General features: G+C 37.9%; 1 protein-coding gene across 2 annotated transcripts in view; it reads left to right on the forward strand.

Moving 5' to 3' along the window:
• Positions 1-763: 763 nt before the first annotated feature.
• The window catches only part of LOC149155011 (ubiquitin family protein), a 190,086-nt gene continuing 166,255 nt past the window's right edge, over positions 764-24,594 (forward strand). Inside the window, exons 1-2 of one of the 2 annotated variants that reach the window (XR_016263238.1) lie at positions 764-1,173; positions 9,278-9,410. Coding sequence is in view for 1 of the 2 variants with exons in the window: in XM_089442756.1 (XP_089298882.1) it covers positions 1,084-1,173; positions 9,278-9,410 (223 nt within the window). In the remaining variant the exon portion in view is untranslated. The remainder of the gene's footprint in view (positions 1,174-9,277; positions 9,411-24,594) is intronic. The other variant, XM_089442756.1, reaches the window with a different exon arrangement.

Consider the following 24,594-nt stretch of genomic DNA (forward strand, 5'->3'; position numbering starts at 1 on the left):
TATCCACTGTGCATGCAATGCCACATGTGGTAGACAAGCTGAGCTATGAACTGTCTTCTCGATCTTTCATTTATGTGATGTAGTGTTTCTAGCGGGTTGATTGCTTTGGTTCCCATTAATTCTACTGTCAGAGAATGTGATTCATTCGAGTTCCCAAAAATCTTTATTTATTGAGTTGGGTTATGGTATTGGCCCAGATCTCTTTTCGCCATCCTGCAATATTATTACTCCTTGTTCTACGCGCTTTTCGCCATCCTGCAATATTATTACTCCTTGTTCTACGCGTGTACCTTGGTTTACCAGTGTGTTTGCCTTCGTGTCAAAGCATATAAGGACAAAGATGAAGTGGATATTTTCAAATTGTGCCACCAACAATGTTATTCTCCAGACAATTGGAGGGAAGTTAGGTTGTGGTCTTGAAGTCGCCTTTAATCCCTACCTAATTATCATCATCGAAACCCTTAGAATCATAAAATTTTTGATTCCTTGATCTTTTACAAATTCTAAACCTTTCTATAATGCCTAGAACTTTGCCTAGTTGGTTGTTGCACATCCTAAACCCCATAGGAAAGTGTATTCCATTTGTTCTTCGAGGCTTTGTAATGCTCCTCCCATAATCCTCTACTAATTTACTCATTAAATAATAATAAAATTTCCTATTATTTTTATTTAAATAATAATTCCAAATTAATATCATTCCAAGCAAAGTGTTATACTAGTAGACTAATGAGTGCAATTGATATCAGTGTCACGCCAACCTACACCAATTGATTTACTCTACACACATACATTGTAGCTAGGGCTGTTACCTCCCCCCAAGAAGACGGGTGTTGCCATGGTCTCCACTCTAAAAGTATAAACATAGAGAAGCGTCCCGAAATTAGAAACATTCAAAATTTCAAAACGCCAGATCCGACTTACTGGAGCAGCTTGATACCACATCGAAACCAGCGTAATTTAACACCAAATCAGAGTTACTCGACCAGCCTGACAACACATCGAAACAAGCGGAATTGACATTTAAGATTCGAGTTCTGCTGTAAGAAACAGAACAGGAGTTAGCTCCGAGAGTCAGTGATCGATATGGAGGAGGAGACGAAGAAGGTTACAATTAATATAAAGAAGATGGGATCAGCTCGGCCTCGTCAATTGCAGATACCCTCAACAATTAAGGTAAGCATTCCCGTTTTATTCTAATGTACATTCTCTCCACGTGCCTTCAATTTCATTATTCCTCACGGCCCCTTCGAATCTTGAATTCGCAGCCCCTCTCACAGAGATCTTTATGGTAGAGTTTAGAAGCCAATTCCGTCCTTTCAACCTTGCTAGCCTGCTGAAGTTCATTCTCAGCAGTTTGCCCATATAATTCTCTATTCATTTTCTATAACTGACTTTTAAATTTGGAGCGTTGTTTCACAGTAGTTCTTATTTATAAATTTTTAGTATAAAGGGTGTCCTAAAGATTACCAGAAATATTTATAACCCATTTCGCCCTAATTTCTTGAAACCAACCTCGACCAACAGACAACTCCGCAAGCTTCTTCTCAAATGTTGATGCCCCCAATTACAACAAACACGGGCTAAATATCTGAATGCTCAAAGTTTCTGCATAATTCACGAAAAAGAAAAAAGGAAAAAGAAAAAAAGAAAGACAAAAAGAACAGGAGATTTTTGTTTTGGGTTCAATGGACCCGAAGAGGATGGACGCCACTTAATCTGTTGACCCAGCAAGCCAACTGATAACAAAGACACGCATAGATGTTCAGCATAACGAGAATACACAGATGAAATTGGCATTGAATAATTAAATTTATTTGAAACAGTCAAGGGGGCTTGTTTGATCAATGAAAGTAGGTGCTGTTAATGCCCACATCAGGGTTGATGTGTTTGCTCCTTGAGGCTTGCTGGTGCTGGTGCTTATGGTTGCCGTCAGGGCCAGGCGCAAGTCCTGGGCAACTTTAATGGAATAGATACCCTGATTACGGCCTTTTAGCAGAAAGCTTCTGATTAACTGGCTACATTATTGCAATACTCTTGGAATAGGCAAACACAAAGTTGCCGAGTCGGGGTAGAAGGAAGCTTTAAAAACAAATTATTTGAAAGACAATAATAGTTCTCCGAAACAGGACCGGCACAATTAGATTGAGTAATGCTCCAACACAATATAAGACTGATAGTAAGATGATGCCATACACTGTGAATCAAAGATGCACGGTATTTTATGCTTTGGTTTTTCGAGTCAAACTGCGTTAAAGTTTTTTAGAGCTTCCGACTATTTGAGTAATCACATTTCCCATCTTCAGGGGAACAGTGGAAACATATGCTTACATCAAAAACTTGAAAGTGATGCAAAGCTGTAAATAGATATTGATTAAGGGTTTGAACCTTGTGCTGAAAAATTAAATTAATTTTTTATTTTTATAGGGTTGGTTTGACGAGGAAAAGCTTGGTTAAATACAACAAAAAAATGGGGGAAGGGTAAGGAATTTGATTGGTTCTGGGGGTGAATTCCATTTAAAAGCCTAAAAGCTGTGAAGAAGGGAGAGGGAAGAGAAACTTAGAAATAAATATTTATTGAGGGGGTGGGGGCAGTGGGTTGGATGGAATTATAGTTGAAAACCGATTAAAACGATTACTTGTGGGAACTGCTGACGGGAAAGAAGGCAGGAAGGGTTATTTTTTTCTCCAGTAGATCGTAGACACATGAGAGCAAGGAGGTTCTTGTATAAGGGGGGTCCTTAACTTATACTGGCGGATGAAGGATCTGATCACTGGAATGGTGGTACCAGAGTGGCTTAACTTGTTCATTGATACGGGTCACAAACGGTCTAAAGAAATCCTTAATTATGTAAAGGAGACGGTGTGATGGAAAGGAAAAACTTTGGGGGCAAGAAAAGATAAGAGCGCATAGATTTGGCAGAATGGAGAGGTAGGCGGAACATGGAAATGTTTTCTATCACTCAAAACTTTATTCTTCAGTGCATAGGGATCAAATGAAAGGATATGTAGGAGAAGGGAGCAGCCTCAAGCAGAACAATTCCAGGGAGGGAGGTGGGACACCAGCTCTATAGCCTTATAGAGTCAGGCTGGAAGACCAGATCTCAGGTACAAGTTTTGACGATCCCCCTGTACTACTTATTGTTGGAGAATCTAGTAGGGCAGCTATTTAAACAATTCTCCTTATCCTTAATAATTGCTTGTGAACTTTAGTTATCTTGTTATTGTTCTTTGTTAGATTTTTTCATCAAACAATTATCAAGAGCATAAACCATGAAGATCATAAAACAATAGACACAAGAATTAGGCTCCACTCTAGGGCAAAACCCCTCCAAGGGGGAAAACCTAGTAAGAATCTTTTCTCTTCTTATAGAATCAGTTCAAATGAGAAATCCAAGACCCAAAGACCAAAGTCAACCTCCTCCAAGCACCAAGTCAGCCCTCCAATAGGATCTCTTCCAAACAAGACAAAAATCTCCTCAAGTCAATGTAGTCAAACTCATCCAAAGATAGTCAAACCTTAGACTTCGACCCCTGCAATAGAAGTTTCAGCCTCCCTGTAATAGAATTTTGGACCTGCAATTATGTCTGCAACTTCGGCCTCCTGCAATCCTGAAATTTTCGCACGTGTGAAATCTTCTAGGGCAGATTTTCTTCGTTTTGACCTTTCCTTCTTTTCTACTAGACCTTTGACTTATTCTTTGTCTTCTTCACTACTTTTTCTTCCTTCTTCTTGTAAAGATCGAACTGCAGAAGTTTGTCCAAATGAATTGAACTCATCTCCTTTATATAGCCTTCACATGTGGTTGAATAGGCCTCTCCTAGGCCAACTTATCACTGGCAGGGCCAACCTGTGCTTGGAGGTCTTTTTGACTTTCCAGACACGATTTTTATTTTTATTTTTTATGTTACAACTTTCCCAAATGTGTCTTATAAAATTGATATTGATTCTCTTGACTCATGACAATAATTCTTATGACATGAAAAACCCTAGAAGCATGAAGAACATGCTTAACCTAGTTGACCAATCAAAAGAAGCATGAAACCCATGCTTGAAAATAATAATTTTTCTTTATCTTTTGTTTGTTACATAAGATATACATAATGACATGAGTACAATGACAATTATGAAGACTGAAACTAGTTACATTTTCCAACACTCCCTCTTAACTAGGGAGGTATTCATAATTGTACAACTGGTACAAGGATATTCTCAAATTGAAGAGTTCTCATAAGAAGAGTCGGATTGATAAGCCATCTTTAAGAATCAACTTCATAACCAACCTTGTCAACATAGTAAGACCTTAACTTGACAAGCTTTATTTAGAGCATAATGCTGGGAGGTTTTACATGAGACACCACACTACCTCTTAAGGTACATACCCCATCCGGATGTTCACTAGGTATGTCCTTTTTGGACTATTCTTATCTTGGATTCCTGATCTTCAAAGAGTATCGGTCTTCTTCGACCACTCTTATCTTGGATACCCTCAAAGAGTGTCGGTCGACTTCCTATCTTGGATTCTTTATCCTCAAGGAATATCAATCAAAGTATAGTGCATGACACATGGAGAATATGATGTCCAATATCACTCCCTCTCAACTAGTGAGGAGATCCTCATTCCCTTTTGATTAGGGAATAGATCCTTGCTCCTTAACTTCCAAGGAGGCTTTTAACTCCCTCTCAAACATAGAGGAGAATTCTTACTTCCTTTAAATTGGAAAGTCACAAGCTTTTTAGCTAAAGAGCTTGTTTTCATAAATACATCAACGACCAGTTCTTCATGGATGTCTTCAAGTACTAGCTGCATCGTTCCTCCTTTTCCTTTGCATCTCATCATATTGAGCTTCTATCCTCCTAGATGTTATGGAGCCATCTTCTTTCCTTTAATCTTGTGATAGGGTTCATGCCATCAATCTTTTATATTACTTTCCTCTAGTCATCATCAATAAAGGCATTATATTGAGCCCACCAAAGTAAGGCTAATCATAGCTCCCTCTAAACATGAAAGTGATCTTCATTGTTATCGAAACATGAGCATTAGGTTATCTTCTTATATTGCTACCTTTCAATCCCAAGATGATGTAGACATCTTGACCACATTACCAAAGCCATCCACTCAATCCATATGTTCTTTGAATTGAGTTCAAAACCAATATTTGTATTTGCCTCAATTGTTATTTTTGTAACATTCCTTCAAGTAGCAGGACTATATACCAACTAGATAACCAATACCAAGAATATCAATATCATAATTACCTCATTATGATGGCCTTTCATCAGAATATCAGATTCTGCTTACTTATTTCTTTTGAGATCAACATCTTTTCGTATGGTCCTTCTTCATTTTGTACAAGAATCCTTCTCCATGCATTCACTTTTAATCATGGTGCCCATGGAACAAACAAAGCTACAATATCTTCCTTGGAGTTGTCATTATCAACTCTCTTTCTTAATGTAGGAGACCATATTTGATGTTGATTTATGCCATACTATTTTGCGAGAGAGTCTTGATATTTAGTTATGCCAAATTTCTTCTTCTAAGCATCGAGTACCCATATGGAAGACTTGTCGAGCACATTCTTATAACCAACTCTTTTTGCAAGATTCTTGTAGGTATGAACTCTACCTTCTAGAGAAGAGTTATTTAAAAACATGCATACGTCTGCTTCCATACAACCATCTAGCCATCTTTTGAATGAACTTGCTTCCATCCTTATCAAAGATAAGTTTCCTTCATAAGAGGGGAAAGACTTTAATTCTGCGTTTCAAACTGTCATTCGACCATCAGCATGCCTTCATCCTTCAAGACTACTATTTCCATACTAGATGGAATACATACTAGTCATGTCATAATGCTTCTTTTAAGAACCTTCCTAAATGATGGTTCTTATTGGAGGATCTTGATGATCCTTCTTTGCAAGATGACTACCTCTAACATTATGTTAGAAAATGCTTGGATGAACTATAATGTGCAATATGGTCAATCTTCTCATTCTTGTAAGCTAGATGATTCCTTCCAAAGCAATTTGATCACGTAGATTCTAATTCCTCTACTATTATATGCTTCTTTCTATGATGCCATGCTTTACAAAAAAACAAGACTCTTCTACAGTATGCAACGGTGTATGCTACTCTACTTTCTAATAAAAGAAAGACAAATTGCAAATGAACATGATAGTGATGGAGTTTCCTTTCGTAGTAAAGACCTTGGGCTCTTCTCTTTTCAGATTCTTCTTAGGTTCTCCCTTTTCTTCAGCTATGTGAGCTTCATTCCTTTCCTTTCTTTTGTTGTTTTTCTTGTTTGGACAATCCCTCTTAAAATGTCCATACTCATTGCATCCAAAGCATTGAATCTTGGGCATATCTTGTTTCCCTTTGGACTTTCCAAACTTCCCTTTCTTCTTCTTCTTGGATTTTACGACAAAGGCTTGAGACTTCTCATTACAGTGTCATCCTTTGCCTTCAATCTTGTTTCTTCCAAGACACATTGAGCCCATAGTTCATCAAAAGGAGTAGTATCTTTTCTTGAGTAGACACTAGTTGCAAAACTGCTCCATTCTAGTGGCAAAGCATTTAGTACACAAGTGGTCATCTCTGAATCGGAGATGACTTCCCCAAGCCCTTGCAACTGGTCCCTTAATTGTGAGATCTTCATGAGATATGTGGCCATATCTTCATTCTTTGATATCCTTGTTTTATATAGTTGATTTCTCAAGGATATTTTCTGACCTGATGTACTTATAGAGTACAATTTCACCAACTTATCATAAATTGTTTTAGATGACTTCAAATCCACAACAAAGGCACTGAGATGATCCTTTATGGATTCAATAAGAATCCTTTATGGATTCAATAAGAATCCTTTGTGCCCTCACTTCTCCCTTCTTGTATCTTGTTAATTCTTGAGTCTCATTTTTTGTGAGCACCAAATCAATCCTCTTCTTCCATGCTAAAAAGTTTGCTGATCCATAAAGTTTATTTCTCTCCCTGCAAAACGTAGCCATTTGATCTATGTATTGAGACATGGAAAATACTATGGTAATTACTTGTCAAACGAGTGTTCTTGTTGATGATGCCTACAATTACTTTGATGCTTTCAAAGCCTTTCAGGAGGCTTCAAAGATGTCCTAGAGTGATGACTTCTAGGATGCCAAAATACTTGATGCTTCCTTCAAAGATGTCTTCCAATGAGCCTTCAAATTGATGACCTTTCAAGAGATAGATTAAAAACCTTCAATGGAGAAGTTGCAATTGTTCCTTTAAAATGATGGAGTGCACTAGAGAGCCTTCAACAAGAGCTTGTAATCTTCTTCCTTAAATGAGAGTTTGATTTTTCTTCCTTAAGCCTTCCTTTGATGAGAGCTTGATGTAGTATCCTTTGAGCCTTTCCTTGTGTCCTTCTCTTATGTTCCTTCTTGCAAATAATGTCCTTCAATGAATGTCTTCTACTTATGCCAACAACAATGATCTTCAAGCTGCCTTCTTCTCACCTAAGCTCTGATACCATGTTGGAGAATCTAGTAGGGCAACTATTTAAACAATTCTCCTTATCCTTAATAATTGCTTGTGAACTTTAGTTATCTTCTTATTGTTCTTTGTTAGATCTTTTCATCGAATAATTATCGAGAGCATAAACCATGGATATCATAAAACAATAGGCACAAGAATTAGGCTCCACTCTAGGGCAAAAGCCCTCCAAAGGGGAAAACCCAGTAAGAATCTCTTCCCTTCTTATAGAATCAGTTCAAATGAGAAATCCAAGACCCAAAGACCAAAGTCAACCTCCTCCAAGCACCAAGTCAGCCCTCCAATACGATCTCTTTCAAACAAGACAAATTTCTCTTCAAGTCAACATAGTCAAACTCTTCCAAAGATAGTCAAACCTTAGACTTCAGCCTCCTACAATCCTGAAATTTTCGTACATGTGAAATCTTCTAGGGCATATTTTCTTCATTTTGACCTTTCCTTCTTTTCTATTAGACCTTTGACTTCTTCCTTGTCTTCTTTGCTGATTTTTCTTCCTTCTTCTTCTAGATTTCGAACTGCAGAAGTGTGTCCAAATCAATCGAACTCATCTCCTTTATATACCCTTCACATGTGGTCGAATAGGCCTCTCCTAGGCCGACTTATCACTAGCAAGGCTGACTTGTGCTTGGAGGTCTTTTTGATTTTCTAGACACAAAAATAAATTATTTTTCATGTTACAATTATGAAGCCCGGAACTAGTTACATTTTCCAACACTTACAACACTTTTGCTAAAGCTAGATGGTAAATTTTGAGAATGCACACATTTCTGAATACTAGCAACATAGATTTTATTATATACAAAGTCTCTTTTTTCCCAGGTAAAATATCCAAGGGAAACTCCTCAGGCACTTCCCTTCCTTCCAAGGATCGTACTTAGGTTAAATCCTAGTTTTTTAAGGGCACAAGACCAAGTCAACAACTCATGAATAGATCAGATCATATATAGCTTATCAACAATTGACTCACTAAGAGAAAACATGTTACAAGGCCAGGTCAACCACTCATGAATAGATCATATATAGCTTATCAACAATTGGCTCACTACCAGCAAACATGTTACAAAGTGGGGTTTGAACAGTTGAACCTAGGTGGGGAAGGTAACAACTTTTTCTCACAGCCACTCAAGCTAAATCCAATTGACATGTACAAAGTCTTACTGTATAAGTATAGCAGACTAACATAAAAAGCTATCTCTCAGCAACAGCAGGAGATTTGAGTGAGAACTTAAAGCTAATCAGATTGGCCATTTTATATCATACTCTGGGAAAAGTTGCAGCCCTTTCCTGCATGTAAAGCTGTGTTATTTGTTAATTTAAATTCTTTTTATATACTCTAAAAGAACACTTAAAGCACAGTCATAAAGACCCAGCTGAAAAAAATGAGTCATATCAAACTTTTACAAGATATTCAAATTAACAAGTTGCAGACTCCAGAGATACTGTAATAGCATTTAAATGTTTCATGCATACCTTAGAAGTTCGCACTTATACACTCTTATAGTGAAAACCGGGAGCATAATGATTAATCTGCCAATCTATTTGATAATTCTAAATTTTGGGCTAAAATATTATGGATTTTATAGCATAATAGTAAATAATTAGAAAGTATTAAAAATTAGTCTAGACGGTATTTTGGAATAATAATGATAAAATTCCACCAAATACATAGAAAAAATTATAAAGATAGTAAATCTTATAGATGGAATAAATAATATTTTCTTGTTCAATACGTTTTTGAAATTTTTCTAGGTATCAGACTTGCGAAGGTTGGTTGGATCAGAGGTCAATTTGCCAGTGGAACGTCTGAAGCTTTTCTTACATGGCGCAGTTTTACAGGACATAAAAAGTGGATGTGAAATGCATGCCAACCTTAATGAGGGTGGTATGTACAAAGTCATTATTTATCTGTTTACACTCTTGGAAAGCGTATCTCTTTTCATAGAATAAATAGAAATAAACTTGATATCCTAGTTATTAAATTTCCCTTTTGTCATGCTCGTTGCTCATGAAGTACTTTGTGCCTTTTTGGAACTGTCACCATGTCAAAGCTTTCCTTAATGAGGGTGGTATGTACAAAGTCATTATTTATCTGTTTACACTCTTGGAAAGCGTATCTCTTTTCATAGAATAAATAGAAATAAACTTGATATCCTAGTTATTAAATTTCCCTTTTGTCATGCTCGTTGCTCATGAAGTACTTTGTGCCTTTTTTGGAACTGTCGCCATGTCAAAGCTTTCTGGGATTATTTACAAGATCTTCACCCGTTTCTCTTCAAGCCCCGTGACTTGGGAAGTGGCTAACATTGGTGATATTTGTTGTTCTTGATCCAGTTTCACTGTTTTTGTTGACTTGTGCATATTTCCCAGATTAAGATCTCAGTTACTAGTTTAAATCGCAAATGAAATTCTCCATAATTCAGAATCAATTATTTAAGATTTTTTTTTCTGAACTTCTACCCAGTGTAAACTCCATTGAACTGTTAACAATTAAGGGTTCTAACAATTGCTGTACTCACAAAGTTGACTAGTTCAATTTTTTGTAGTATTGCATTTTTCCTTTTAACAATGGTATTGGCTCTTTAAAATTTTATTTCAAACAAGTTTACCATGTAATGATACTGCTTGCACATGGGATGTTTAGTGCGCATGGGAAGATTTTCATGTTGTCTTCATATCATCTAAAGGTTGCAGCTTCCTTCAAAAGATCAACTAGCATCCATTTGTGCTTTAGTCCTATATAGAGAATGCCATCAATAGTGTTTTGGACTGGATGAAACTCCTAAAGCCTAGTTATGGTGGTTGTATTGATTCTTGAGTATGTTGTCGCCTGAAGTGTACACTCAAAGTGACAATCTTGAGAGTAGGGGCTGTCACTTTGATCCCTACTCACTCCGTTTAAGCTATCTCCTAAAAGCAGGCTAAGGGGGTAGTCCCTGAACACAGAATGATGAGGAACCTGTTGAAAATCAACAAGTCTAGGAGATACAAATGAATGTCCTAGCAACTTGGTTTAAATTATATGGCAAGTAAGATTAATAAGCACATACAATTAGATTGTTTGAGATATATTAGTGATAAACCAGTGCCTTAGAATTGAGAAATACTTGTACAACAAAGATCAATATGTCAAGTTACTGGATAGACAAGCGCTGCAAGGATGATATGCAAGATCAATCATAGATGAAATGCAAGATCTAACTGATTCTAATCTAAAGTGAAATGCAAAATCTTGGTTATTTTTAGTTAGATGCCTAATCTAAGTGAGAGCCTTCACCTCAATTGTTTTGAAGCAAGTCTCGCACAAAATTGTAGAAAGAAGTCCAGGGGAAGGAGGCTAAGGCCTCATTAACGATACCTACCTTGGAGTTCTAACGATCTAGATGCCTCTGTTCCTACAAGGGATTGCCCGCTAGAGAACTGCAAGGTCACTTGTTTTAACCTTATGCAAGGGTCAAGTGTCGCAAATTGGGAGAGAAGGTGGCCCTAAGTTTCTATCAACCAAGCTTATGCTTGGAGGTAAATTTTAATTATGCACTTCTAATCTAGGATGAGAATGCAATAGTTGAGCCAATTAGAGATTCGCTTCAATGAGATTACAATTATACTTAAATGCCTCAAACCAATTGTAACCTAGATAAGATAATTTTATTAATGTCCAACAAATGACCATAATAGATCAACGGGACTGTCGGTTACAATGATTACATCATGCCAAGCCGGTGGACCAAACGGTCCCCTTTAACATTTCTTTTAAAAAGCAGAAAATACATCTATAATCTAAGTAAATGTAAATGTAGAAGCTAGAAGTTGTCGGCTTCGAAACAAAGCATTGCGATGAAGCAGAGAAGGAGAAGAAGAAGAAGGAGCGATGAAGAAGGGAAGGAGTCTCCTGCACAGTTCCTACTCCTAACATCCGAGGTCGAGAGAAGAAAACTGAGAGAAGCTTGTCAAAGTCTGTTGTCCTGTGGGCATACTGGGCTGTCGCTGCTGTCGCCTGGAGGTTCTAGGGCGCCTCCTAGGGGTGGATCCAATCCTAGAGCACTGGTGTAGTCTAGTGGGTCGGCCCCCTCGGGACCGCACTGATCTGGTCTCAGCGTCTGCGGGTCGGTCAATGGTTCTTTTGGTGCCCCGCGCTGATGGTAGTGCCCTAAAGAAGTCTGTGATCTTCTGCGTGGTGTCCGATTTGGTGGGGGGCTGAAGAAAACAGGACCAAAATCTGAAGGCCTCCTGGAGATAAAGTGCAAGGCATCTTTGATCAACATATCTGAGGAATCTGGTCAAAGTCTGAGAAGACCTGAAGAGACAATGGTGTTGGCATTATGATACTTATGTTGTACTTGATGGCAACCCACTCATCTAAGATGATAAATTATAGTGCAGCAAAGTTCACGCACTTTCATGAAGATAAAAGTTTCTTTCATGTAGAGAAAAGTTCACGCACTTTTATGCAGAGAAAAGTTTATTTCATGTAGAGAAAAGTTCACGCACTTTTATGCAGATAAAAGTTTATTTCATGTAGAAAAAAGTTCACACACTTTTATGCAGAGAAAAGTTTATTTCATGTAGAGAAAGGTTCATGCACTTTTATGCAGAGAAAAGTTTATTTCATGTAGAGAAAAGTTCACGCACTTTTATGAAGAGAAAAGTTTATTTCATGGAGAGAAAAGTTCAAACTTCACGCACTTTTATGCAGAGAAAAGTTTATTTCATGTAGAAAAAAGGTTTGATCTCACGCACTTTTATGGTTGGTTCATGGTATTAGTTCGACAGTTTTTGATCCTATGGTTTTGGCCCGTGGTATTGCATCCAAAAGTGTTGATCTCACGCACTTTCATGGTTGGTTCATGGTATTAGTTCGACAGTTTTTGATCCTATGGTTTTGGCCCGTGGTATTGCATCCAAAAGTGTTGATCTCACGCACTTTCATGGTTGGTTCATGGTATTAGTCCAACAGTTTTTTGATCCTATGGTTTTGGACCGTGGTATTGTGGAAGGCCTAAGACTATAAAAGAGGAAGGAGATCATTTGGCAAAGCATCATCGAATGAATTGAATATCTAATAAGTGCTAGATCTGAAATATTTGTGATTGGGTTATGGTGCAGATCTGGATCTGAATGAAGGAGGAACCTTAGCGCATAAAGAAGGATAAGTTCTTTTGATGGGTCATAATCTTTATGCTTGAATAATAGTATCTTTGCATGTTTTTGATCTGTTATATGAGGCGCATGCTTGATCTATAAATCTGACAATCTGGGTTAATTAGTGTCTGAATATTTGAAAGAAGGAATTATCCTTTATAGAAGAAAAGAATATGATCATTGATACTCTACAATTTCAAATTGATGAAAAAGAAAAATATCTTGAAAAGTTAGAAGGTGAAATTGTTGGCCTTAGAAAAGAAATTGAGAAAACAAAGGCTATTAATCTTAAGTTTGTCAAAGGATCTGAAACTCTGGATGAGATCATCAATGTACAACGTTCTCCGCTAAACAAGACAGGTCTGGGGTATAATGGAGAAACATCTCAAGCATCCACCTCAAAGAGTTATCTTGATGCAGCAAGAAGGAATGAGCAAAAGCACAATGGAGATCACCAGGTAAAGCAGGGATGAATTACATCAAGAACGAACAAAGACTATCAGGTAAACCAGGGGCAATCTGTCTTAAGGATGAACAAAAGCTACAACCAGCCACAGGTAAAATCTTCTCAATTTGCTTCAAGAATGGATGACAATATAAATTACAATCATTTGGCCGGTAGATTTGATAATCGCAGAAGTTTCTTCAATGGGCAATGTTTCTCTTGCCATAACTGTGGTCACAAAGCAGCTCAATGTGTTGCATATAAAACAATCATGACTAGAGAAGCTCAAAAACAAAGAAGTATGATCGGGATTACAAAAAGGACCTATAACAACTTTTCGGCTCTTGAAAATGAAGTTGAATGTTCTATTTGCAATAACTTTGGTCATGAAGATTCTGAATGCAGGAGCAGGTTTCAGCAGACAAAGGAACAAGCCTCAAGCACCAAAACATGGAGAATAAAGGAACCACAAACATAAAGATGTGGGATAGCATTTTATGCAGAAGGACAAGAAAATCTATGGTACATTGACAGTGGATGCTCGAAACATATGATAGGTGATAAAGAAAAACTTGAATCATATTCTGCTTTAGAAAAGGGAAAGAAAGTTTCTTTTGGAAATGATACTCCTGCAGCTATAAAAGGAAAAGGCACTGCTCAGTTAAAAGAAAAGGTCAAAGCTGGAAATGTTTTGTATGTTGATGGATTGAAGCATAATCTTCTAAGTGTCAGCCAGATGTGTGATCAAGGAACCGAGGTGATATTTAGATCAAACGGATGTCGTGTTCGTGATCTTGATACAGGTGAAACAGTGATCAAAGGTAGAAGAACTCCAAATAATCTATACATATTTGAAGAAGGACAACAACAATGCTATTTGAGCAAGGATGATGAACACTGGTTATGGCACCGGAGGTTGGGGCATCTAAGCTTTTCACAAATAAGGAAAGCATGCAAATATCAGGCTGTTCGTGGTCTTCCAGATATCAAAATTCCAGACAACACCATATGCAAATCATGTCAGTTTGGAAAGCAAACCAGAACTAACTTTCCAGAGAAGGAAGGATCAGCTAGCATGCCTCTTGAGCTAGTCCATACAGATGTATGTGGTCCATTTAGGAAAAGGACACCTCGAGGAGAAGAATACTTGATATTATTCATTGACGATTTCTCCAGGTTTGTTTGGTTAGGACTTATGAAGCACAAAGACGAAGCATTCGAGAAATTCAAATCCTTCAAAGCCTTGGTTGAAAATGAATCAGGTTACAAAATTAAGTGCCTCAGGTCTGACAGAGGTGGGGAGTTTACCTCAAATGAATTTTTCGATTTCTGTGAAGAACATGGGATAAGAAGGGAATTCTCTACAGCTAGAACTCCTCAGCAAAATGGAGTGGTGGAAAGGATGAACAAAACAGTCCAACAAATGGCCCGTGCTATGCTTGATGAGTCCGGAACTCCCGCAACTTTCTGGGGTGAAGCTGCATATGCTGCGGTTGTTATTCTCAACAAAACAAATGTCCGAGTGAACAGCACTCAAACTCCTCATGAGCTCTGGTATGGTGAGACTCCTTCGGTAAAGCACTTCAAAATCTTTGGGAGCAAATGCTATATTAAGAATACTGATGAGCAACTTGGCAAACTTGAACCTAGAGCAGATGAAGGCATTCTTCTTGGTTATTCTCCACACAGCAAAGCATATAAATGCTACAATAAAAGACTTGGAAGAATTGTTGACAGCATTGATGTAGTGGTTGATGAAAAGGGATACATTCCTAGGCAAGTAAATCATGAAAATATCGAAGAAGATGAAGACTACCCTCAAAGACAGAATGATGAAGAAGAAGAACCTCAAGAAGCACCAGAGGAACAGATAAGGGTAGAAGAGAAGACTCCATCCCGGTACATTCAGAAGAATCATCCAGAATCTCATATTTTGGGGTAGAAAGAAGCAGGTGTACAAACAAGAAGAACAATTGCAGAAGCTTCAAGCTATTTGGCATTACTCTCCTCCACTGAACCACAAAATGTAAAAGAGGCATGCAAAGATGAATGTTGGGTCAAAGCAATGGATGAAGAACTTGAGCAGATAGAAAAGAACAACACTTGGGAGTTGGTTCCTAGACCAAAGGATAAGAATGTTATAGGGACAAAACGGGTCTTCAAAAATAAGTTGAATGAAAATGGGGAAGTAATTAGAAACAAGGCAAGACTTGTTTGTAAAGGGTATGCGCAGCAAGAAGGAATAGATTTTGAGGAAACTTTTGCTCCTGTTGCAAGACTTGAGGCCATCCGAATGTTCCTTGCTCTCTCAAGCTTTCAAAAGTTCAAAGTATTTCAAATGGACGTGAAATCAGCCTTTCTGAATGGAGACTTAGAAGAAGAAGTATACATTGAGCAGCCAGATGGTTTCATTCTTGGAAATGATCCAAATCTTGTATGCAGACTGAAAAAGGCTCTCTATGGTCTTAAACAAGCTCCAAGGGCTTGGTACTATTGTTTGGACAAATATCTTCATCAACAAGGTTTTTCAAAAGGATCAGCAGATAGCAATCTTTATATAAAAATTGAAAATGACAAATTGCTAATACTTGTTGTGTATGTAGATGACATTATCTTTGGCAGCAATGAAGAATCTATGAGTCAAAGCTTTGCCTTGGTGATGCAGAAAGAATTCGAAATGTCCTTGCTTGGAGAATTGACATATGTTCTTGGCCTGCAAATCCAACAAAAGGAAGGAGGGATCTTCTTGTCTCAAACCAAGTATCTCAAGCAGATTTTGAAGAAATATGGCATGGAAGATGCAAAACCAGTATGTACACCCATGGTCACAGGATGTAGCCTCAGTGCAAATGATGAATCAGCAGCAGTACATCAACCAACCTACAGATCTATGATTGGAAGTCTACTTTATTTGACAGGTACCCGACCAGACATCATGCATGCAGTGGGAATAGTTGGAAGATTTCAGGCAAATCCAAAGGAAACTCATCTTCAGGCAGTAAAGAGAATCTTCAAATATCTTCAAGGGACTCAAAATTATGGCTTATGGTATCCTAGAGATACAGATCTCACACTTCATGCTTATACTGATGCAGATTGGGCCGGAAGCGTGGATGACAGGAAGAGAACAAGTGGTGGTGCATTCTTTATGGGTTCCAGATTAGTATCTTGGTTCAGCAAGAAACAGAGTTCGATTGCCTTGTCTACAGCTGAAGCAGAATATGTTGCTGCTGCATCTTGCTGCACTCAACTCCTTTGGATGATGCAGACCTTGCAGGATTTTCAAATCACTTGTACACCACCCATCTCCATCTTATGTGATAATACAAGTGCAATCAGCATTTCAAAGAACCCAGTCATGCATTCAAAAACCAAGCACATACCAATCAAGTATCACTTTCTCCGGGAACAAGTGCTTGAACAAAAGGTCAAGTTGGAGTATGTTCCTTCTAAGGAACAGGTTGCTGATATACTCACCAAACCATTGCCTAGGGAGACCTTTGAATACCTCAGGCAAAAGCTGGGGGTTGTTGATGCATCATCTTGTTGTTGAATCTCTTCTGATTGTTGGTTGTACGCAAGGTTCATCTGAAGTATATGCGTACATGTGCTGGGTTGCGGATTGGTCAAAGATCGAATGGCACAGGTTCAGGGGGAGCATATCATGCATTGTTGGCATTATGGAGGAAGTACAGAAGGAGATCATGGATGCTGGTCTGAATATTGCTGCAGTACGTCTCTATCTCTCTTTCATGGTCATTTATGGTGTTTGATGGATTATGGTTCTTCTTTGCAGATCTGGTTTATAGTCAGGGGGAGCATGTTCTTAGGGGAAGCATAACCCTTTGCCCTTGATGTCAAAGGGGGAGAGTGATTGGTTGTTGTTGCCATCAAGTCCAAAGGGGGAGATTGTTGGCATTATGATACATATGTTGTACTTGATGGCAACCCACTCATCTAAGATGATAAATTATAGTGCAGCAAAGTTCACGCACTTTCATGAAGATAAAAGTTTCTTTCATGTAGAGAAAAGTTCACGCACTTTTATGCAGAGAAAAGTTTATTTCATGTAGAGAAAAGTTCACGCACTTTTATGCAGAGAAAAGTTTATTTCATGTAGAGAAAGGTTCACGCACTTTTATGCAGAGAAAAGTTTATTTCATGTAGTGAAAAGTTCACGCACTTTTATTCAAAGAAAAGTTTATTTCATGTAGAGAAAAGTTCACACACTTTTATGAAGAGAAAAGTTTATTTCATGGAGAGAAAAGTTCACGCACTTTTATGCAGAGAAAAGTTTATTTCATGTAGAAAAAAGGTTTGATCTCACGCACTTTCATGGTTGGTTCATGGTATTAGTTCGACAGTTTTTGATCCTATGGTTTTGGCCCGTGGTATTGCATCCAAAAGTGTTGATCTCTCACGCACTTTCATGGTTGGTTCATGGTATTAGTTCGACAGTTTTTGATCCTATGGTTTTGGCCCGTGGTATTGCATCCAAAAGTGTTGATCTCACGCACTTTCATGGTTGGTTCATGGTATTAGTCCAACAGTTTTTTGATCCTATGGTTTTGGACCGTGGTATTGTGGAAGGCCTAAGACTATAAAAGAGGAAGGAGATCATTTGGCAAAGCATCATCGAATGAATTGAATATCTAATAAGTGCTAGATCTGAAATATTTGTGATTGGGTTATGGTGCAGATTTGGATCTGAATGAAGGAGGAACCTTAGCGCATAAAGAAGGATAAGTTCTTTTGATGGGTCATAATCTTTATGCTTGAATAATAGTATCTTTGCATGTTTTTGATCTGTTATATGAAGCGCATGCTTGATCTATAAATCTGACAATCTGGGTTAATTAGTGTCTGAATATTTGAAAGAAGGAATTATCCTTTATAGATCTGCACGCAGGTTTCAGGTTGTTGAAGTAGCGTATATCTTTAAATTATGATCTAGCTGCCTCTGTCTATTGCTGCAGTATTCTGGGTTCAGAATTTGGTGTGTGGTTACTGTTACTGTGTTCTGGGTACAGCTGTCAGAGAAGTGTTTACTTGATTCAATGGTAATTGGGAAAAGGAGATTGTTTGATGCAGATATACTTGATGATTGATTGATGTTCATGGATCCAGTCTGAAAATTCATGAAACGTGGTCCCTGGAAGAAAGAGAAGGTTGTAGCCTTCAGTAGGCCAGCACCTACGTACTAGTATCTTGGCTAGTACAAGAGCTAAGAGGGTTGTAGCTCTCTGCAGGTTGTAGCCTGCGTACTGGTAAAGGACTGCACTAGTACAAAATCATTGTAAAAGGAGTTTCTTATTAAAAGAAGATAGAGACATATTGCAGCAGGTGGTTTTAACCCACATTGGGTTTCCACCTTATATCTGGTGTTCTTTTGTGTGACTATTTGCTTTTCTTGTTCCTGCTCATTATTTTATGATACTGACATACAAAGTAATGATCAATATTTGAAGATTTATTCAAAGTATAAATAAGGAAGATATATTGAAAAGAATTTGATAATACTGATTCACCCCCCCTCTCAGTATTATTTCCAACAAATGGAAACGACCTCGAATCTCGTAGTAAGCAGGGCATTCGAAGATGAAGTGTGTCTCTGTCTCTATCTCCTGTAAGTGACAGAGCTAGCAAATCCTATCCGCCCTATCGATGTGGTGATCTGTCTCCACCCGAAGTCTATGAGACCCAACTCTGAGTTGCCCGAGGGGGATTCTAAGGGCATGCATCCAATGCTGGAACGTGTACTGGGGTCTGATGATGAGCCCATCCCTAATCTCAAGGCAATGCTCTGCGTAGAAGGCCATTTTTGGACTCAACCCATTGGGAGGATTGGTCCATGTAGTCTGAATGTATCGTCTGTAAATATCCTCCTTAATGATTGGGAAGGAGGTGGCCTGGAGCATTCAGAGAGTACTGAAAAGGAGGGAGATGGTCATCCTGGATTCCTGAAGCCTCCAGAAGCTCTGTCACACGGGTATACCAACATTTGGATTGGCTTGTCTGCATATGGGCGATGTTCTCCGAGGAGCAATATGCTAAATATGGGTATCTGTCACGACCCTTCCTTGTGTTTGCTAGGCCTCGGAGCCTGTGTAGGAGCGACACTAACCTGAATATCACCTCTAGGCGGAAAGGTTGAGCCCCGAACTCTGCTAGAATGATGTTATGAGGAACTGTCTGCTTGCACCTAATGAAACGACGCAAAAGGGGGGTCTGGACCTGCTCCGCTGAGGCCCAATCTGACTCTAGGAGAGAGGGACCCCAAATCTCTGAGCCATAAAGCATTGTGGGGTGAATCAAAATGTCCATGATGCTCATTTTGGACGAGATGTCCTGGAAATGGTGCCGGAAACACTGCGTCTCTAGAACGGCTAGGGAGCCATACCCTTTGTTGATCCGAGGCTGAAGGGCTGGCCGCAGGCTGAAGTGAGGCCCTGAAAACTGAACTCCCAAATATGTATAGGTGCTGACAATCTCGATCTCTTCTCCTCTAAATAGGAAGTGGAAGTCTGAGGTTTTCTTGACTCCATTGAAGATAATCACTTTGGTTTTACCCAAGTTCACAGTTAGATGCCTCCGGTCACATGTTACCTTTCAACACAAGATTACAAGAATGCCAAATGCAATGAATGAAACACCCCAAGATTATTCAATGAAGCAATACTATTACAGTGGTTTTAATATGCTTATTAGAATAACTCTTACACACATAATGTAGCATTTAGGAACAGAAGGAACTTCAAGATTTTACAAGCACAACAAGATGAGCACGATGAGATTGCTAACAATGATTAAACAATGCAATGCAACAAGAACTAATCATGCAATGATACTTCTAACAAGAGAGAAACACAAGAAATAAGGTTAGTGATCTAACAAGCTATCCTCAAGATAAGAGAGAAACCAATGCAATCTACTATCTAATACACTTCTTAGCACACAATGGTCAAAAGATGAATGCACCAGACCTTGAGAGATATTATTGTCAATTAGATCAGCCCACTGTCAACAAGAGATCAGTCACAAATGAAAAAGCACAAGAGCTAGAACAATGATTAGGACTTTGTAGTTAATGTGTGATGTCTTTAGGTGTTTTTAGGCTTATTATTGTTAGATTTTAATGTGATTAGACCACTTTATGCTTTACTTTAGATCTGATTGTTACGACAACCAACAAACAGGCTATGGTGGGAAAAGGAACAAGGCCTCAAAGCCTTGCGGACTTCCTCCAATGAATGATACACCAAGTAAGGAACCCAAGAGCAATTGAAGTATGCAATATAACTCCTCCAAACTCAAATGCGAAATCTGCAACCACAAGTGTCGGCTTCAGAAATGACAAGATCAGACCTTCAAACCCTAAAAAATTGTTTTTGGACCCCAAACAAGTAGTGAAGCCCTTCCAAAACACCTGCAACCACAAAAATGTTAGCCCTAAACTATTTATAACAATGAATTGGATCTCCAATTGCGTGCGACCAAGGCTAGGAAGGCTCTCTAGCCTTGTGGCTAAGGTGAAAAGGGCCTTTAGGCCTTGCGGCCAAGGCTAGAAGGCTAGATTGATGGGTCAACAAGAGACCAAGCTCACAATCCCTTTCTCAAATGAATGCTAGGCCTGTAAAACCAATGATTAGTCCTCAAAAATAAGTATTTCAAGCCTTTATGGATAAAAAATTTGCAATGACAAACTTTCAATGAGAAAAACACTTGAAACCCTTGCAAAAAAAAGTGATTAAGCCTGCAACAAAGGTTAGACCAGAGAAGAAACAAATGCAATGAATTTGTGGTACCTCCAACCCTTGCATCTAGGTTAGAGGACATCTATTAGGCCTGCAACTAAGCCTAGTGAGCTTCAAAATGCCAGCGGATACCTTCAAAAAGCAATCAATTCAGATTTAAGCCACGAAAATATGATTATATCCACAAATACTTGTTTGCAAAACCTTCACATGATAAACCTTTGTGAAAACCCTGATTTTGCAGTGAAATTATCCCTTCTAGGGTTTGCAACCTCCACAAAATGGCTGAGTATGATAGATCTTGGCCTCTAGAGGCTAGATCTGGCCTCAAAACTTGAACGACCTCTTCCATCAGCTGGATGACTTCCCTGAAGTGTGATTCAATGCCCAAACTATAGTTGTTAGGGTAGGTGAGGGCTTGCTCCTTCCATGAATTCGAATTAGCCTTTGATCTTATGATGGAACACCTGCAAAGTCACAAAAGGCTAGGCTTCCTCCAATATTTATAGATAAAATTCAAATTTGAAAAATAAAACCCCTTTAATTATTTACACTATTAAAAATAAAATACAAGGGTTAGTAAAAAAAATTACAAAATTATGTACAATATTCACAAAATAACAATTACAAGCTCTAATAAGCAAATCTAACTTTATTGCACAATTAAATTTGAAAATAATTTGAGGAAGATAAATTTTTAATGAAATTCCATGGCCAAGTTACTGCATACAACTCGTTAGATAAGCCTTGGGAAATTTAACATTATGGGCTTTTAAACTTGTTGTCTTGGGAGTTGGCTGGTCCAACTGAAGACTTCCTCTCACGCCCAAGATCTGAATATCAAATAATCTCTACACTTTTGAAATGAAGTTATTAGATCACAAGGGGCCAAATACACATTAAAACCCCCAAGATCTAGAGATACTTGCTAGATTGAGTGAGTTAGTACGCTTTTCTAAACCCAGTACCTAATGCAAGATACCTATGCAAATAGGTAATTCAACTACTGGCAAATAAATAATAATTAAGAACTATATTCAGTAGAGCATTAGAGCACGATTCAGAACAACATTACCACAAGAAGCAGAAAAGGAACACCATTGCAAGATAAACCCCCAAAGACTTCTAATATTATTATTGCAAAATAGAAATTACATCCAACAACTTGACTCACAACTTGCTTCAGATTTTTCGTTACAAGACCAGAAGATATCACATCACATCCTCCATATGAGGAGCCTTAGGCTTCCTTATATAGAAAAATGAGAGTTCTAGATCCCCTCCAAGTGGAAAAATGGCTAGTTTGCCCTGATCCAAGGCTTGATCCTTGTCAAATTAATTTTATCCTTTTACAATTGCTGCACAAATCTCCAAAGAATTTGATACCCTTGAAAAATGAGTTGGATGGGTCAAAATCGAACTTCCTGGTGCTTTTGATCCCTTGGAGAATCTTCAAAAAATAGAATTGTCATAACTTGTGCAATTAAATCAACCACCTGGTCCAAGAAATTCGATTTGTTGGAAAAAATAGTCTTTCGTGTCCAAGGAATTTTTGAATCGGGACATTCTTCCTTGGAAATGAGGCCTTTTTAATTTTGACTTGATTTTTCCCTTTTGAAAAAGGTCCTCAATAATTTCTTGACGATTTTTTCCACTTGGAGAGATTATTTTTTTCTCTCATTTTATTTTTTTGACAATTTCTAGCTATCTTTATTTTTATTTTTTGTTTTTGCCCAAAATTAAATAAAGAGACTCAAGAGGGGATTACACATATTTTTCCACCCTCTAAGTGGGTCTAAAAAATATTTTGGCAATGGTGTCTAACTATGAGTAACCATTCACCAAAAATATTCCTAGACAACACTTTTACATCAAGATATTACAATAATCACCCATAGAAGGGGAATTTTACAATAGACACAACCTCTTAGACTCAACCAAATTCTGCGACACAAGACACATGATCTAGTATGATAAAAATACATAGACTCAATAACACTAGGACTCACCTAAGACCTTACCAGAGAATTCCACTCTAGCTTTGGGGGATGCTTGGGAGAAAAACTCTGCTAATTATTCGTGTTTAAAAACACAAATAATTAGGGAGGTTAAAAAACTCCCTAGAGTGAAACCCTTTGTTAAGAATCAAAGGCTTACCTAGGTGTTGTTACATGGCTTAATAGTCATACTAGAATCATTTTTACAATAATTTTGCAGAATTTGGGATTACAATGATGACAATGATTTAAGAATTTTTATCCATTTCTAAATACTTTGCGTCTTGTAACTGTTGGCACAAGTGTGGTCAATTGAGTAGACACTGTTAACGCTTAAATTGGCATCCTTTGCGAAAGTCCCGACAGTGGTGCTATGAGGGTAAACTACTTGGGAAACATACTGCTGTCACCTCGACATGGTTTCTCCTTTACTTTAGGGCAGCTCCTTGAAGCCATTGAGGGGTATCCCAAACTGTGAAACGAACTTGTAAAGTATATCGTTGCAAACACTAAACAATTCACTTCACCAACAAACACCTCAATACAAGTTAGATAGACTAGTGCCAATCAAGTGATAGAATGCCTTTCGAATATTCACCAAGAAGTTACGGCATCAAGCACCACCTAATAATGAGGGTTAGGAGCTAATTTAAGAGTGTTTAAATCTGACATATGATATGCTACAGCGGAAATATATATCAACACTTTGAAATTACTCTAGAGAATAAATACTGTTTACCATACAAGAGTGAAGATTATTGCACAAATAAATGGAAAATGATGTTCTAAGATTAGTATTACCTCTTGATTGTGTGTTGTAAATTGGTCGAGCTTGGTGCTGTCCAAACTTTCTAGAATCTAGATTTATGACAGAAAACGTAGGAAATGCAGATTTTGGACGAGGAAAAGCCATTCAAGAGTGCCTAAAAGCACTTTTAATGTTTGATCTTGGGTGCCTTGACTAGGGAAATGAAATATACATGTAAAACAGCCCAGCAATGATAAAATGCTAGTTCTAATATGAAAATGTGAACAGTGAGATTAACACAAACTTGTATATAGAGGGTGTGAATTTCCATAGGGTCCACTTGAAATTCTCCAAATTAAAATATAAGCAATGCAAACCACTTAGGAGACAAATTTCACTGTTTGATATTGCTACATAACCTTGAATAACAATCCAACATTGAAATATGAGCCCAGGTAGGGTTAGAATGTCCCTTTATGGTTTAAACCCTAGCGTTAGGGTTTCACCAAATCTGATTTATATTGCTGCAATTAATTTCCAGATTTAGTAATACCTTAAAATTAGCCCACAAATAGATAGAATAGACCTTTAAACATAAATGTATGGGGCTACTTTGCCCAAATAGGGTTAGAAATCAATAATTTACTGCAAACCCTTGGACAAATTTGCCTAGAAAATAAAAATAATCTGTTAATTTGTTTTAGACAATGAATAAATATTTTCTGTCAGTTTATCTTGTATATTTTTTAATGTATTTTTGTATTAGATATGACATAAAAGAAAAGATTTGAGTTTTCAAAGTTTTTGGTTTGCTATTGGTAGTAATTTTAAATGCCTTATCTCCAGGGCTTATGGGTTCAAGTAAGATTTCCCTCCTAGGTTGGTATTTCTATGCTTATGGATTAGAGTGAGGGATAAGAGTACAAAGAGACCAAGTAATTCCTTGTTTAATCAAGACAAGCTATGAAAACCAAGGCCCTATA

Source organism: Pinus tabuliformis, chromosome 9, assembly GCF_031772625.1.
Source record: "Pinus tabuliformis cultivar Carrire ecotype Pingquan chromosome 9, CPIR1, whole genome shotgun sequence".
NCBI classification, from domain to species: domain Eukaryota; kingdom Viridiplantae; phylum Streptophyta; class Pinopsida; order Pinales; family Pinaceae; genus Pinus; species Pinus tabuliformis.